Below are 16,805 nucleotides of genomic sequence, written 5' to 3'. Positions count from 1 at the left end.
TCACCAAGTTCAGAGTTTGGTTTGGTTTGATTTTAGTAAGCAGTCAGTTTTTGAGGCTGCTGATCAAAGAAACAGCTCCATGTCGATCCTTTCTCTCCCTGACATCTCTCCTATAAGAACTTGTGTTTAATTGTACCTTTTTTTGCCAAGAGGTGTTTATGGGGTGTTGCAAGTATTTGGAACAGCATCATTAAGTTGCAACAGAGTCAATTGGATTTTCAAACAGGTTACAATATTTGAAATTCGGCTCTCTTTTGTTCACGTTCATCTGTAAATAAATTCTGTTTTGTTTAAAACCAAGTGGTTGGGCCAGCTGCATAACTCCTACATTATCCACTTTACATCTGCTTAAAACAACTAGAAAGGTTAGGATCGGAGCACTGCTTCTTCATCAGGTGGTTGATAATGAAGCCTGATGAACCACCGGATGAAGGAGCAGCGCTCCAAAAGCTAGCGCCTCCAATTAAACCTGTTGGACTATAACCTGGTGTTGTGTGATTTTTAAAGTTGTCCAACTCTGGCAACATCCTTGTAATTCTTTTCTGAACCCTCTGAAGTTTCACAACACCCTTCTGATAGGAGGGAGAGCAGAGTTACACACACTATTCCAGAAGTGGCCTAATCAATGTCCTGCAAAGTCACAACATGACCTCCCATTCCTCTACTCAATGCTTTGTATGGGCCAAATGCAGGGAAATGGGGTTAGAGTGGATAGACATGGTGATTGGCCAGTTTGTGTCAAAGGGCCTGTCTCTGTGCTGTAGGACTATGAGTCTAACCTTGTACATTTCAAGGACATCACCTCTCGTGTTTCTAAATTCCAGTGAGTAGAGTCCCAATCTGTTCACCCTTTGATTACTTTACATCAGTGTTCACTGATTAACAGGAGGTGATGAACGCTGAGATTAGAGAAACAAGTTTGTTTACTCTGGATCACATTGACATAACAAGGGAAGAGGTGTTGGGTAGGCTAAAGGATATTAAGGTGGACAAATCCCCAGGACCGGATGGGGTCTATCCAAGGTTGCTGCGGGAGGCGAGAGAGGAAATAGCTGGAGCCCTGACAGATATCTTTGTGGCATCCTTAAATACAGGTGAGGTGCTGGAGGACTGCTCATGTTGTCCCCCTTTACAAGAAGTGTAGTAGGAATATTCCAGATAACTACAGACCAGTAAGCCTAACATCAGTGTTGGAAAAGTTGCTGGGAAGGTACTGAGGGATAAAATCTATTTATATTTGTAAAGGAATCGGTTTATCAGTGATAGGCAACATGGTTTTGTGCGGGATAGCTCGTGTCTTACCAATTTAATAGGTTCTTTGAGGAAGTGACCAAGTTGATGGATGAAGGAAGGGCTGTAGGTATCATATACATGGACTTTAGTAAGGCATTTGAAAAGGTTCACCATTGTAAACTAATGGAAAAAGTGGTCACATGGTATGCATGGTATTCTAGCTATGTGGATAAAGAACTGGTTGAGCAACAAGAGACAGAGAGTAGTAGTTGAAGGGAGTTTCTTGAAATGAAGAAAGGTGACCAGTGGTGTTCCACAGGGATCAGTGCCAGGGCCACTGTTGTTTGTAATATACATAAATGATCTGGAAGTTTGCTGATGATGCTTGTGGGATTTGCTGCTGATTGTTGATCTGATCAGTAAGTTTGCATATGACACAAAGATTGGTGAAGTAGCAGAAAGCATAGGGGACTGTCAAAGAATACAGGAGAATATAGATAGACTGGAGAGTTGGGCGGAGAAGTGGCAGATGGAGTTCAATCCAGGCAAATGTGAGCTGATGCATTTTGGATAATCTAATTCTAGAGCGAACTATATTGTAAACGGGAGAGCCTTGTGAAAAGTTGATGAGCAGTGAGATCTGGGAGTTCAGGTCCATTGTACAGATGGATAGAGTTGTCAAGAAGGCATATGGTTTGCTTGCCTTCATTGGAAAGGGTATTAAGTATAAGAGCTGGTAGGTCATGTTAAAATTGCACAAAATTTTGGTTCGGCTGCATTTAGGATGTGGACACTATGGAGATGGTGCAGAGAAGGTTTATGGAGGATGCTGCCTGGTATGGAGGGTGCTAGCTATGAAGAGAAGTTGAGTAGGTTAGGATTGTTTTCATTAGCAAAAAGGAGATTGAGGGGGGCCCTGATTGAGGTCTACAAGATCATGAAAGGTATAGACAGGGTAGATATGGGTAAGCTTTTTCCCAGGGTGAGGGATTCAATAACGAGAGGTCACACGTTGAGAGGTGAAAAGTTTAAGGGGGATATACGCAGCAAGTACTTTACATAGAGGGTAGTAGGTGCCTGGAACGCATTGTCAGCAGAGATAGTAGAGGCAGGCACAGTAGATTCATTTAAGGTGTGTCTGGACAGATGCACGAGTAAGTGGGGAGCAGAGGGATACAGCTGCTTAGGAACTGGGCGATAGGTTTAGACAGTGGATTGGCTCAGCTCAGTCTTGGAGGGCCGAAGGACCTGTTCCTGGGTTGTAAAGTTTCTTTGTACTTTTTCTTTGTTCATAAGACAATCCCTCTAAATGGCTATCAGAGCACCTTATTATGAACCAGTGTTTTTGTAGACAAGAAAGACTTCCACTCCATTGAATGTTTAAATAATTTGTGACCATAGCAGCCAGATATTGTAGATCTGAATTAGATATCCAGGGAGGTATCAAGACCCTTACATCAGGTGTCAAAGTATGTGTCGAACCTTTATGCCACCCCTTGTGAATAGCTCCTCTAGAGCTCTCTCTCGTCGAGAAGAAGCACTTGGAGTGAGGTCGAGGTGCCTGGTTCTCCTCTTGCCTTGCCATTGATTTACAGCACCCATGACTACTAGAGGGCTTAACACATTCTCAGTATCCACAGTACATTCTGCTGGGACTGGATCTCTAAGGTGGCTCCCTTCCTTTCCATGAAGGCCACCAAGTGTTTGCATGCTGGAGCCACTACAAGCAGTGAGAACACAGATGGATGCTTCAAGCTTTCCTGTCAGTCCACAGAGGACCCCAACTGCCGATTGAGCATGTCACTATGGCAGAGTAAAGAGACAAGGTTTTTGCACTCAACTGAACATTTGCTTGATCTCCTGCAGTCTGAAAGGGGGAGGAGAGAGGGAGGTCAGAGACCTTGGACATTTCTTCTTCTACTGGCTCATGTCAGTAATGTGTACATTAGCTTGCATCCCTGAGTCTAGCTAAATTACTTATCAAAGTGGCTGTGGAGTGCCAGGTCCTCAGGAGGTTGAGACTTAAGCTTTTTTGGTTAGGCTTGCTCCTAGGTGCAGGCTCATGCAATGAGTTGGTAAAGATGCAAAACAGCATGCACAGATGGCTGTATTCACATTAGTGCACTCAGAAAAGAGCAGATTGCAGTGCTGCTGAGTCATTCCTGTCTCCCTACCACCACTGCAATGATAAAATGACCCCAGCCAGATCTATAGCACTTCCTCAAAAAGGAGTGAGGATCATTATGCCCAGCATCCCTCCAATGGTCTTGACTCTGTCTGCATGATTGTAAGTCAGCTTTTCCTGCAATGTGTTAATGAGAGGATTAAATGTGATTGCAATGGGACACCAGTACTTTGTGTGCCAACCCCAGTGTTTTGCCAGGAAGGAATGGCAGTTTGAGAAAATGAGGAGAGTGAGAGTGGGATTTGAACCTATGACTCCAGAACATTAGCCTGCACATTTTGCAGCACTGCAGTTGGGCTAGCAACTTGTAATGGACTAGCATTTTGGCCCAGATCAGTCAGTTTGATGGGATGTCCTCCTGGTGCCAACTCCATTCTATCCAACTCCATTCAAAACAGATTGCAGAGAAGTGTCATTGATTCAAGGGGCAAGCTTCTACTTCTTGGGTGTGCAATTCTTTGTTTTACACTGACCACTACTGGTTAAATGGATGCCCCTAGCTTGCAGTGAATGAAATGGTGTTGAGCTGATACTTAAATATGGCTCTCGAACTTATGACACCAGAGGACCGGGTCAAGAGCAGAAACTTCTTCCACCCCGCCACCTGATTTGGTGATTCACTTGCTCAATATCTTACTTGCATAGATACTGAAGGTGAAAAGCATGGAATTGTGTCAGATAACTCATCACAGACACTGATGGGCATGATGCATTGAACATATCCAGTAACATACGTCAACCTCAAAATGGAAGATCTTGGCCAAAGTGTCACCTTAGTGAAATGGCTCAATTGTCATCATTCAGTATATCAGGTGGTATTGTAATAATGGTATAAAAGTAATTGGGGACAAATGACACTTAGAGAAATTATCTTGAAAAAGATGAACAAGGCTTCCTCTTCCAGCAGCTCAAGTTTCATAGAATCATACATTACAGAAGAGATCCTTTACCCAATTGAGTGTGCAGACTAATATATATTACCTATGCTATTCACTTTCCCACACTAGGCCCACAACCATGAACGTTATGACAGTTAAAATGCTGATCCAAATATTTTTTAAAGTTGTAAGTTTGCCATAAGGTTGACAAAAGCTATAGTAATAATGCTACAAAGGTAACTAGAAATTCACCAAGTTATCAAGTTCAAACTAAGGGATGTAGATTAGTTTGATTTGGATTTAGTGATTTTTGTTTGGAAGTCTTTTTATGAATGAAATCAACCTCAATGATTGAGATTTTCTTTACAGGCACTTTAACTGAGGCTATTTATGGATACAAATGGCTGAGATCTATAAATCACCATGTGGAGAGTTGTGCACATTCCATCATTCTTTGCATAGCTTATTAGCTGCTTGGGTTGTAGCGCAACATATCCACCATTGTAGTACACTCAATACCGATAGAATTATAGGCTACATTAGAGATAAAATGCACGTACACATACCTAGTAAGATTGGGTTTTCTTTTGGAGTTTAACCTGTAAACGTTGACAAAGAAAGACAGATGAAGTCAATAACATGTTCGTTATGCTAGTAAATTAGGTTTAGATTTATCTTGAAAAGATCCCCACACAAGAAGCAACACTTGCGCATGCCGCTGAATTAATGTCACCAATCAGTAAATTCGCAATTCTGGTTAGACCACCCAAGGCACAAAAAAATTCACTGTATGCAGCTACTGGTAAGCATGTCAGCTTAGTTATCTAGGATGTTTTCATGTTATTAAAATTTTTAAGAACTCAATTGAGAAGAATGTTGTAATTGTAAAATTCTAGTTTTTATACTTATCTCATGAAATCATATTCTTTTTCATCATAAATCACTGTTGTATATGAGTTTGGTCCTAAGAATTGTCGTCACACTACATTAAAAATAGAGATAATAGCACCATCCTTTTTCCATTGTTCATTGCTGCAGCTACAGGATAATAGGGTACTCCATACATAATGCTAATTAACATGATGAATGTTAGTCATTGTTATGCTTCTATTGCTATTGTTAGATATAAGAACTTAACTGTTCACTCCGCTCAACAATAATCTGTTGCATTCCGAAACTCAAAGGTGTTTACCAGAAAGGAAGATTAATTCAGACAATTCAGTGTACATAAATCTGGCAAACTCATTTATCTCCTGAGTTTACGCATACACAGCAATATAGGGCATTGAAAAGGCAGAAGGTCGAAGGTATAATTATGATAAAAATTAATTGAGGTCTCAAATAATATATTGCTTATATAGTAACACCATCTTTCTTCCAAGATCATCTAACATCATTTATGATTCACCTTGTTTCAACAGGCAATGATTTTCAAATACCATATGGTATGCAGCATTCCATTTTGACCTGCTACAGCCCTGAGATTTATCAACCTGGAGAGACCCCATACCAACACCAAAAAAGTGTAGCATTGCAACAGAAAGGACAATGAAAATAGAAATATTAAAGCTTTTTAATTATACACAAACATAGTTGAAGGTGCAAAGAAAACTAATCTAACTAAAACAAATATCTAGCAGTAATCCTATTTAACATTATGAAATACTTTCAAATAAAATACTTTAAAAGTTTCCATTAGTGCAAATTTTAAAAATCATAACCTACATAAAATTTAAATCATTTTCAAGATTTTTAATCAGCAAAGTTACTAATATTTGTTCAACCTTCACTAATTATTTTAACCAACTTACAAGCTGCTGCTACTTTTGTCTTTTCTGACATCTACAGTCAAAAACATTCTCATAGTTCACAGTCTTTCTACAATTATGAGATATGAACCAGAGACAAAATTCTTCAAACTCAATCCTTTATGCTTAGTCATAGAAACAGAAATGAAGGGCTGCTGACACCAACCATCTTCGAAAGGAAAAAATTTAAAATTCAGCAAACCCTGATGCAACAGTGAAGCAGTAAACTACCAGTTCTTTATTCAATCTAGTCCACTGTATTCGCAGCTCACAATGTAGTCTCCACTACATTGGGGAGATAAAGTTCAGACTGGGTAACCGCTTTGTTAAACGCCTCTGCTCTGTTTGTAAAAATGACCCAGTTGTCTGCCACTTCAATACATCACTTGTGTTTTCATGCAAAAATTTCTGTCTAAGCCTGCAGCAGTGCTCCAGTAAAGCTCAATTCAAGCTGGCCGGACTCTAAATGGTTAACTCTGTTCTTCGCTTCACTCAAAGTTTCTCCAGCACTTTGTTCTTGTTTCAGATTGGCAGCATTCACAATCCCTTGATTTATTTCTTTTATATTTGTTACTGTCTTGAAAAAGCAATATCAATTTTATTAGATAATTGAAGGGTCTTAATGGATCTCGTGAATGTTGAAGGTGAAGGAAAAGGGGCTACGCTGCAGAGGTATTTTTTTTAAACTTGTGCTGATGTTCTGGTGTTTAACAGAGCAGCCCGGGTGTTTTGAGCATTGCATTACTTGAATGGAAGCTGGGAGTAAATCAAAGTTTGCTGATTGTGTGTAATATCCAAATAATTTCATATAATGTGTAGCCATATAAATATACTTGAGCCTTATCTGAACAAAAATGCCCCTTTCAGAGTGTCCTTTCTTCCCAGTCTCCTTTTTTTCTTCAATGAATACAAAATATCATTTTATTTTATAATTAGAGGACCCTCATAATCGAAGAACTTAAGCTGTAGTTTGCTCAGCTTATGCTGAAATCTAGCACTAGTAATGTGGAAGGATGGTTTGAAGGGAAAACATGAATCCTGATTCCTAAGATTAGTCAAGGGCATAACATGCAAGTTTTGAATCCAGCTGTTGGCAATGATCATCACAGAGGTGACTAACAGAATTTAAATTAAATTGGACAAACATAATAAAATTCAATGGCTCCAGTGAATCAAAAGTTAATCCTTTCAATACACTTAACAATGCAGGAAATTAGTGGAGTTGAAACTGCATTTGGAATAGTAGGTAACCCAAATTGGGAAAAAACAAATTCTCACCCTTATGACCACAAATAACTCAGACACAAGTATTGACACACTGATAAGCAATGATACCAACACCTCAGCTGTGATAAGTGCATAACTGAGCAATTTATGATAATGACAAAAAATCTGTCTATAATGGATTGTTTTTCACTGGCCATAGATATGAGACTAAGCTTTACAATACTTGCTGGCTGTGAAGAGAAATATGTCATGTAACTGCTACAATATGCTTGTGCATATCACCTGAATAATCAATACAGATTAAAAACCAGTGAAGATCCAGGATTAATACCTGTAGCAACTTACAAGTTAGCTTTCTAACCTTAAAATGACCACCTCTTCCAATTCTATTTTCTGGTAATTAGCCAATTCTCTATGCAAAGTAATATATTATCCCTAACACCATTGACTTACGTGATACCTACTGAAGTCCTTTTGAAAATCCAAATGCACTAGATCTAAAGGTTCCCCTTTAACTATGTCTTCGATGGACATTCAAACATTTGTAACAAACTTGTCAATACTGTCTGATATGGTGGTGCCGATGTTGGACTGGGGTGGAAAAGTTGAAAATCACACACCAGGTCATGGTCTAAGAGGATTATTTGAAGATATAAGCTTTTGGAGTGCTGCTCCTTTGTCAGGTAGCTCGTGGGTCAGGATACATGGGACACTGAATTCTGTATCCTGCACGCCTTATAGTATGCAAGGAATGGTCTTGTCTTTAAAATTAAATTTCATATTGGATACACTAGGAGTTGAAGTTTGCTGTTATGTTATAATTCAATTAATGTACTAAAGAGAAATCCAAGTACATAAATTAATAGAACTACTTCACAAAATTCCCTGTTTTGAATGAAAAGAAACTACTCTATATTGATCAGAAGTTCAAGAAATGAAACATTACTAAAGAAATGTTTGAATTCATAAAGACTTAAGTATAAATCTAGTTCCTTTGTTTTCCACTTTCTCCACCATCTCAAATAGCTCCTTTATGTGTTATACAAATCTTGAAGGTTTATTCACTTCGTCTCTAGGGCCAAAGCAAAGATGTATCACTTCTTTCTGGTTTTGATTGATTTCTCTTCAATGTGCAGCTACTCCTTAAGGGACAAGATTTCTTTGGGGTCTTTCCATTCACTTTTGGCCAAGCAACCATCCAATATTAATACCTCACATGTCTGGATTACACAGCATAAGCACAAACTTTCCTATGCAGTGGTTTAAAACTTGAGAAAACACCCATGTGTTCCAATAGACAATGATTTTGAACTGCATAAAGATTAACTGGCTTTCACTGACAGGATTCCTGCAGATTTCTTCCTTTGTCTTCTCATGAAAGGAATATTGAGTTGCAAATATGCCAGTCACAACAAAGAGTAATAATTCTGTATTGTCTGCCTGGCACCAGCATTTGAGACATCTGCACAAGTCAGGCAAAGATCCTGCAGTGGAAGGTGAAGGATCCAGTTGTCATGACATAGGTGCCAATGGCAGTAGAAGATCTTGGTATGATGCTTAGCAGAGAAGGTATGAGGAGCTGGGTACTAAATTAGAAAGCAGAACTTCAAAGGTTAAAATTTCTGCATTATTACCTAAAGTCAGGTGTAAATTGTTGTAGAGGACATTAAATTAGAGAGATGAATGCATGACTTAAAGACTAGTGTGAGAGAAGTGGTTTCTGGTTTGTGGGGCACTGACAACAGTACTGGAAAAAATGGGGACTGTACTATAGGAACAGCCGACACTTTAGCTGTGCTGGGACCAGAGCTCTTGTGAATCACGTGATAAGAGAGGTACAGTGGGTTTAAAACTAAATAATGGGAAGAAGCTCATATTGTAGGGAACAAAATATATTACATAAAAGGGTAGAACAATACATTGAAGATTGGTTGATTAGCAGAAAACACAGAGCATACATAACTGGATCCTCATCTGATTGGCAGGATGTGACGAGTAAAGTCCCAGGGCTCTGAGCTGGGTCCTCAAACTTTTATAATTTACATCAATGACTTAGTTGAGAGGAATAAAGCCAAGATAATATACTTTGCAGATGACATAAAGATAGGTAGGAAAGTATGTCAGAAATGCTTCAAGCTGGTGGCCTTTCATCAGAACTCAAAATATTAACTCTGTTCCTGTCCATAAATGCTGTCTGACTTGGTGAAAATTAATAGTTTCAGAAATGGTTACAAAACATGATATGGATACTTTAGAAACCAAATCAAATTTTGTTGTTTGAATTGTATTAAATTCAGCTGTTTATAAAGATTATCCACCATGCTTTAAGCATGTTAGAAATTAGCATAAACATGAGGAGAAAAAAAGAATTTGTTGACAACTCTAACTTAGTGACAGATGATTAAGTAATATACTCTGTTAGTAGTGACTGCCAACAAAATTATATCTATACATCACTGGATCAGAAATTAAATTGTTTTTTGTTCATATCATTCAATTATAGAATACAGTACGGAATTTACTGACTAAATCAAAATTCTTAAACAATATATCACAATTTTTCTGATTACAATGACATGAAAACCTACTGACATTGTTGTGGAACTGAAGATTACATTTTTCAATTTCAAGCAAAAAATACTTTTAAAGGCTGGTAAAAACACAGGCAAACAAAGAGAAACTGTGTACTTATGAACTAAATCTGTTTGTACCATAGTATTACGGAAAGAAAAGTATTGATTTCTCTTGAATACTTTAAAAAAAATTGCAAGTTTTAATATCCGTGAAACTACTAGGAAGAACAAGGTGATAAGCAGAAGAAAGCATTCATAATAAAATGCAGGTCAAGTGCTTGGTCACATCCACATTAATGCTTCCCCCTCCTTTCCTGACAGTTCCACATTGTCTACAAATGGTGTGGGGTCTCAAAAATCTGTACTTATCTTTGCTCCATTCAAATTTTCACTTCAGCTCAAATGCTACAATGGCTCTTGACAAAGTCACGAATTATGTTCTATGTAATTTCAACAAAACCAAAGTATTCCTCCTAATCCTTTTTTGAGCCATAAGCAGTCCTTGGCATGGAGGGCAACATCTTCCTTCCCAATACCTGTTTACTGTTGCCCAGTTTGACAGGAATACACGCAAGATTAGAGTGGTGCTGGAAAAGCACAGCAGGTCAGGCAGCATCCGAGGAGCAGAAAAATCGATGCTTTGGGCAAAATCCCTCCCTCAGGAATACACTCACTTGGTTCCACTCTTACCCATCTAATCATAGAGTATCATCTGAAGTGTTTCAGTTATTGTTCCTGCTCAGATGTTCCTCAAGGGTCTGTCATGGGTCACTTCCTCATTCTAAACTGCATGTACTAGCTTGAGTCTGAGCAAGAAACTTAGTGCAGAGATTGAGGTAATGCTACACTGAAGTTTGGGTAAAAGGAATATAGAAATTTCATTATTTTCTGATGCCTGAGGGAACTATTTCTAACCTTCCATTTGGTCTTGTGTAATATAATTCATGTTTTTCTTGTTTAATAGGTATTTGACTTTGTGTTGGGATAAAGGTTTATAATAAAGTATTTAGAATCTTGGGTTTTAAAGTACAGGTAAATGGTTATATTTTGTGTGTTTCTTTAGTTCTGTGAATGTGATGTTTTTCACTCAAAAGGTCAAAGACTCATCTTTTCTTAAGCAGTGGGTCAAAACAACAAATCTAAGAAATTGTGTGACTTAACCAAAACAATTGATGAGATCATTGCTGAAGCATTTAATGAGTTGAAATTTTATGACCCATACAACTTAGAAACAGACAGATGGAGATGAGACACAAGCAGGTTCAGTTAATAAAAGGTAAAAACAATGACTGCAGATGCTGGAAACCAGAGTCTAGATTAGAGTGGTCCTGGAAAAGCACAGCAGGTCAGGCAGCATCCGAGGAGCAGTAAAACCGACGTTTCGGGCAAAAACCCATCATCAAAAGATTTATACTAGCAGAAGAAGAGTCTCTGGACTATCAGAGTTGGAGAAAAATCTTAAACTGTTTTAACAATCCTGGTGAAGAGGACTGGGGTAAAAAAAGACACCTAAGCTCTATCGACTGATGGAAGGGTAGAAAGTCATTAAATAGAAATGGATGGAACTTCATCAGTTGAGTAAGAAGTTAGAGCGAAGATGAAATAATACTTCACTGGGCTCCAGTATCTATAAAGGATATTGCTGGGAAAAAGGATTGAATTTTTCTTTTGCTATTCATACAATCTTTCCAGACTATTTTACACACAATCGAGCTTTGTTTTATCTTTTGACATTTTATAAACATGTGGTCTTTTCATGCAAGTTTCACTGGCAGCCTTAGGCAAATGTGTTCAATAACTGAAGACCACAATAAAATAAAAATTATGGTCTAGCCAAGTTTTAATTTAGTCTGACTAATTCAATATTACCATTAACTGGGATGATAATAGTAACAGTAATGTTGAAAGTATATTGGCAGCCTCTTGTGAATGTATTCGTTAAATGACCTCCATGGTTAAAAACACAAAGTTAGGTTTTAAAAAGTTAGAATCAAACAAGCCAGGACGCACTCTGGAATCATTATGTGGGGTCATGCTATCATGCCTGTGCTTACTGACCCGTATTGCCACTGAGTTTGTACTTTCAAATAACCTGTTGGACGATAACCTGGTGTTGTGCGATTTTTAACACTGGCCACTGAGTTAAGCAACACCTCAATTTTAAAATTTTCACTCTTGTCTTTTTTACATATGCCTTCATGTCATTGTACCTTCCAAATCACCGCAGTCTCTTCCAGATCTACAGCTCTCTTAGGTTTGCACTTGGCCAGTTCTAGTCGCTTGAACAGAGCTCATTTTAATCATTCTGCCATTAGATGATATATGGAGAAAGTGAGGACTGCAGATGCTGGAGATCAGAGTCGAGAGTGTGTTTCTGGGAAAGCACAGCAGCTCAGGCAACCTCCGAGGAGCAGGAGAATCGATGTTTCGAGTATAAGCCCTTCATCAGGGGTGAGGCTTGTGGGCCAGGAGCTGAGAGACAAATGGGAGGGGAGTGGGGTTGAGGTGAAGGTAGCTGAGAAAATGATAGGTGGGAGAACGTAATAGGTTGGGTGGGGCGGGAGGAGTGATGGACAGGTCAGGAGGCTGGTGCTGAGGGGGGTAGGGGTGTGTGTGTGTGTGTGTGTGTGTGTGTGTGTGTGTGTGTGTGTGTGTGTGTGTGTGTGTGTGTGTGTGAGAGAGAGAGAGAGAGAGAGAGAGTTGAGGAACTTGTTGAAATCCACATTTATCCTGTGTGGTTGCAGGGTCCCAAGGCGGAATAGGAGTTCTTCCTCCAAACATCAGGTGGTGGAGGCGGCCCTGGACCTGCATGTACTTGATGGAGTGGGAAGGGAAGTTGAAGTGTTTCAGCCATGGGGCGGTGGGGTGAGTAAGAGTGTCCCAGAGATGTTTTCTGAAGCGATCCGCAAGAAGGCGTCCCATCTCTCCGATGCAGAGGAGACCACATCAGGTGCAAAGGATGCAATAGATGACATTTGTTGAGGTACAGGTAAATGTTTGATGGATGTGGAAGGATCCCTTAGGATCTTGGATGGAGTTGAGGGGAATAGTGTGGATGCAGGCTTTGCACTTCCTGTGGTGACTGGAAAAGGTGCAAGGAGTGGGGTACGGGCTGGTGGGGTACGTGGACCTGACAAGGGAGTTGCAGAAGGAATTGTCTCTTCAGAACACTGATAGGGGTGGCGAGGGAAATATATCTTTGGTGGTGGGGTCCGTTTGGAGGTGGCAGAAGTGGCGGAGGATGATGCAATGTATGCGGATGTTGGTGGGGTAGAAGGTGAGGACCAGGGGGTTCTGTCCTTGTTACATGGACAGTGGTGCATGAAGTGGAGGAGATGCACTGGAGGGCATCGTCAACCATGTGGGAAGAGATCTTGAAAGGAGGGGGCTATCTGGGACTTTCTGATGTGGAACTGGTCTCCTGGGAACAGATGCAGTGGAGGTGGAAGAATTGGAAATAAGGGATGGCATTTTTACAGGAGGTAAGGTGGAAGGAGATGTAGTCTAGGTAGCTGTGGGAGTCAGTGGGTTTGTAATAGACGTCTGTGGTTAGCTGGTCACCTGAGACGGTGATGGAGAGATTCAGGAAGAGGAGGGAGGTGTCTGAGGTGGTCCAGGTGAATTTGAGGTTGGGCTGGAAGATGTTGGTCAAGTTGATATGATCTGTTCAACTTCCTTGTGGGAGCACAAGGGGGTGCTAATCCAGTCATCGATGTAGTGGAGGAACAAGTGGCGGGGGGGGCGGGGTGGGGGGTGATGCCGGTGTACCTGCGGAAGATGGACTGTTGCACATACCCAACAAACAGGGAGGCATAGCTGCGTTTCATTGCTGGTGCCCATGGCTACCCCTTTGGTTTGGAGGAAGTGGGATGATTGGAAGGAAAAGTTGAGGGTGAGGATAAGTTCAGCCAGACAGATGAAGATGTCGGTGGAAGGTTACTGGTTGGAGAAGAAATGGAGGGCTTGGAGACCTTAGTTGTGATGGATCAATGTGTACAGGGACGGGATGTCCATGGTGAAGAGGAAGCATTGGGGCCAGAGAAATGAAAATCGTGGAGGTGGTGAAAGGCATGGGTGGTGTCCTGAACATAGGTGGGGAGTTCCTGAACTAAGGGGGACAGGATGGTGTCGATGTAGGAAGAGATGAGTTCAGTGGAACAGGTGTAAGCTGAGACAATGGGTCAACCAGGGCAGTTAGGTTTGTGAATCTTCGGTAGGAGGTAGGATCAGGGTCCACAGACGATCAGGTTGAAGGCTGTGGTTGGGATATCCCCACATGTGATGAGGTTATGGATGGTCTGGGAGATGATGGTTTGGTGATGGGAGGTGAGGTTGTGATCAAGGGGGCAGTAGGAGAAAGTGTCTGAGAGTTGGAGCCTGGCTTCAGTGGTGTAGCTGTTGGTGCGCCACACTGCTACTGCACCCCCCCCCCCCCCTCCCCTCACCTTGTCTGTGGGTTTGGTGGTGAGGTTGGGGTTGGAGTGGAGGGCTGGAGGTTGGAGTGGATGAGGGGGGGTGCATAGGCTGAGGCACTCAATGTCATGGTGACAGCTTGAAATGAAGAGGTCAAGGGCGGGTAACAGGCTGGCACGGCATGTCCAGATGGATAGGATGTGTTGCAAGGGGGAGTAGGGGTCCTTGGTAGGTGGTTGGATGTCTTTGTTAAAAAAGTAGACCCGGAGGTGGATGAAGGGCTTCCTGATGAAAGGCTCATGGCTAAAACGTCTCCTGCTCCTCGGATGCTGCCTGACCTGCTGTGCTTTCCCAGCAACACACCCTCAGCATTAGAGTTATATCTTCAGTTATTTTGCTTTCCCCATTTGGTTTATTCCTTAATTACTTCATTGATAAAATGTTTTGGTCATCCAAATAGTATCTTAAATATCTCAATGTCATATTTTGTTTCACAGCCTTCCTGTCAGGTATTTTGGTACATTTCATAATGTTAAAGGTGCTATATAAATAAATTTACTGTGATTACACTGACATTATACAATCCAAGTCTTCAAAGTGTTAGAAATTGCAATTTTCAAAATCATATTTTTGAAATGATGAGGTTGCAGTTTAACAGACTGATCACTTTTGATCATGATGAGGATGCGAGCAAAGTAAAACAGAAACACTGTGGAGGCAGATGAAAAATGTCTTTAAACTGGTTCCAAAAAGAATTGTCAGTGGGTTTAGGGAGTAATAATCTTCTGAGAACTTGTACCAATTGAATTTGTAGATTATAGTCAAGAATGAAATAGTTAAACCAAATCAAAGCTGTCGAGTAAATTTCCTCTTTTGCATTAGGGACTCTTTCATAGTTCTTAGAATTGTAACATGCACAATATAGGTTCATGATGCATTGAAAAATGAAAAATAATCTATCAAAAAGATATTAAGGTAACCACAGTGTTATATTAAGAGGACACAAATTAGATAACGTACACATAGTAATGGCCAAAATAGCTGCAGCATACAGTGAATTTGTTGTTTTCCCCTTTTCCCATACAAATCACTCTGAAACAAGCAAATTGTGCAAGATTAGTGCTTTGCAATTTCATTAAAGGAACAACAATATATCAAGAAATGGGTCTCCACTCTCTTTCCCCTTCTCACCAGAGGGATACAATTCATATTTTAAAAATATTTTATTATTTGCAGCACCGTGCAAGGAACCTGTACTATGTATTATTCTCCTTTCACCTTTTGCGGAATCTAGCTGATAAAGTTGCATAACTTGACCACACAGCCCTGGGAAAAATCAACAAATAGTCATTTTACAGATGGCAGGGCTCGATACAAACAGATTAACCACATAGACCATCATAACATTTGGTTTACTTTAGATCATGTAACTCAATCAGCTGCTTCCTTCTGCTGGCAGATAATCCAGATTTTCCAAAATAGGTCGAACAATGTCTTTAGCTTACCTGGATCAGAAGACACCAAAAAAAAGTCCCTTAAAGAGTCCCTTTAAATAATAGTACCAGAAAAGAGATTCTTCTGAAAGATTCTGACAAGTTATGAGTTAATTAAGCAGTAGAACTTCCAAGATATTAATCTCTGGATTACTATCTGAGCCATAGGCAAATTAGCATTGGGTTAAAAAAAAGTTGAGGAATTAAGTGCATGGATCAAAGAGCAGTGTGAGTAGAATTGACTTCAGTTTGTGCAGCATTGATAGCAGTTCTAGGATAGAAAAGAGTTGCTTCTGTTCTCTCATTTAATGACAGCATAGACTTGATGGGCTGAATGAATTATTTCTTATCCTAAATATTTGGTCTCTGTGGGACACGCACCACTTGGACTGTGTAAGAACTTGGTGAATTGAATAATTATGGTTGTATAGAGGATTTTAAACTAATGGGCAGGATGTTTTGGAAAGGAGAAATATAAGCTTAAAAATTAAGAGGATACGGCAGCAGTCTAGAATAGCTATTTTGTTCATGATCTCCGGAGTGGGACAGTACAGGACAAAGCATACAAAAATAGAAAATCAACAGTAAAAGGATTGGTGGGGGGGGGGGGGGTTGGTTGCAAATGGTAAAGAACAAAATCGGTGAATTAAAGGCTCCTAAATAGTTCTGGCTTTATAGCCATTAGTGAGACATGGTTACATGAGAACAAAGCCGGCAACTAAATATTTAGGGGTATATGGCTTTTAGGAAGGACAGGATATTGGGCAGCATTCCCTCTAACTTTCTTCCTGGAACTGGAAGTTAATGCCACAATCAGCATATTGAGACCATTCATTGTGCACAAAACCTTGAAGTGGCTGTAAGAGTGCTGTCATGTGGCTTAATAGGAACGCTGGTAATGGCTTACCATTATTATGGTACATAATATTATTATAGACATATTCCATCGGGATGTAATATGTCCAATAACAAGAAATGGTCTTGGATGAGAAGAT

General features: G+C 40.1%; 1 protein-coding gene across 6 annotated transcripts in view; it reads right to left on the bottom strand.

Moving 5' to 3' along the window:
* Positions 1 to 16,805, bottom strand: part of LOC132823420 (rho GTPase-activating protein 26-like) — a 248,532-nt gene that overhangs the window by 11,700 nt on the left and 220,027 nt on the right. For 5 of the 6 annotated variants that reach the window (XM_060837239.1, XM_060837241.1, XM_060837240.1 and 2 more), the window contains 2 exons: positions 15,596 to 15,643; positions 4,863 to 4,895 (listed from right to left, as the gene is read on the bottom strand). In XM_060837239.1, the coding sequence (XP_060693222.1) occupies positions 4,863 to 4,895; positions 15,596 to 15,643 (81 nt within the window). The remainder of the gene's footprint in view (positions 1 to 4,862; positions 4,896 to 15,595; positions 15,644 to 16,805) is intronic. The other variant, XM_060837242.1, reaches the window with a different exon arrangement.

Source organism: Hemiscyllium ocellatum, chromosome 16 (assembly GCF_020745735.1).
Source record: "Hemiscyllium ocellatum isolate sHemOce1 chromosome 16, sHemOce1.pat.X.cur, whole genome shotgun sequence".
NCBI lineage: Eukaryota > Metazoa > Chordata > Chondrichthyes > Orectolobiformes > Hemiscylliidae > Hemiscyllium > Hemiscyllium ocellatum.
Note: the sequence above shows the minus strand (reverse complement) of the source record. Positions and strands in the feature narration are given on the sequence as shown.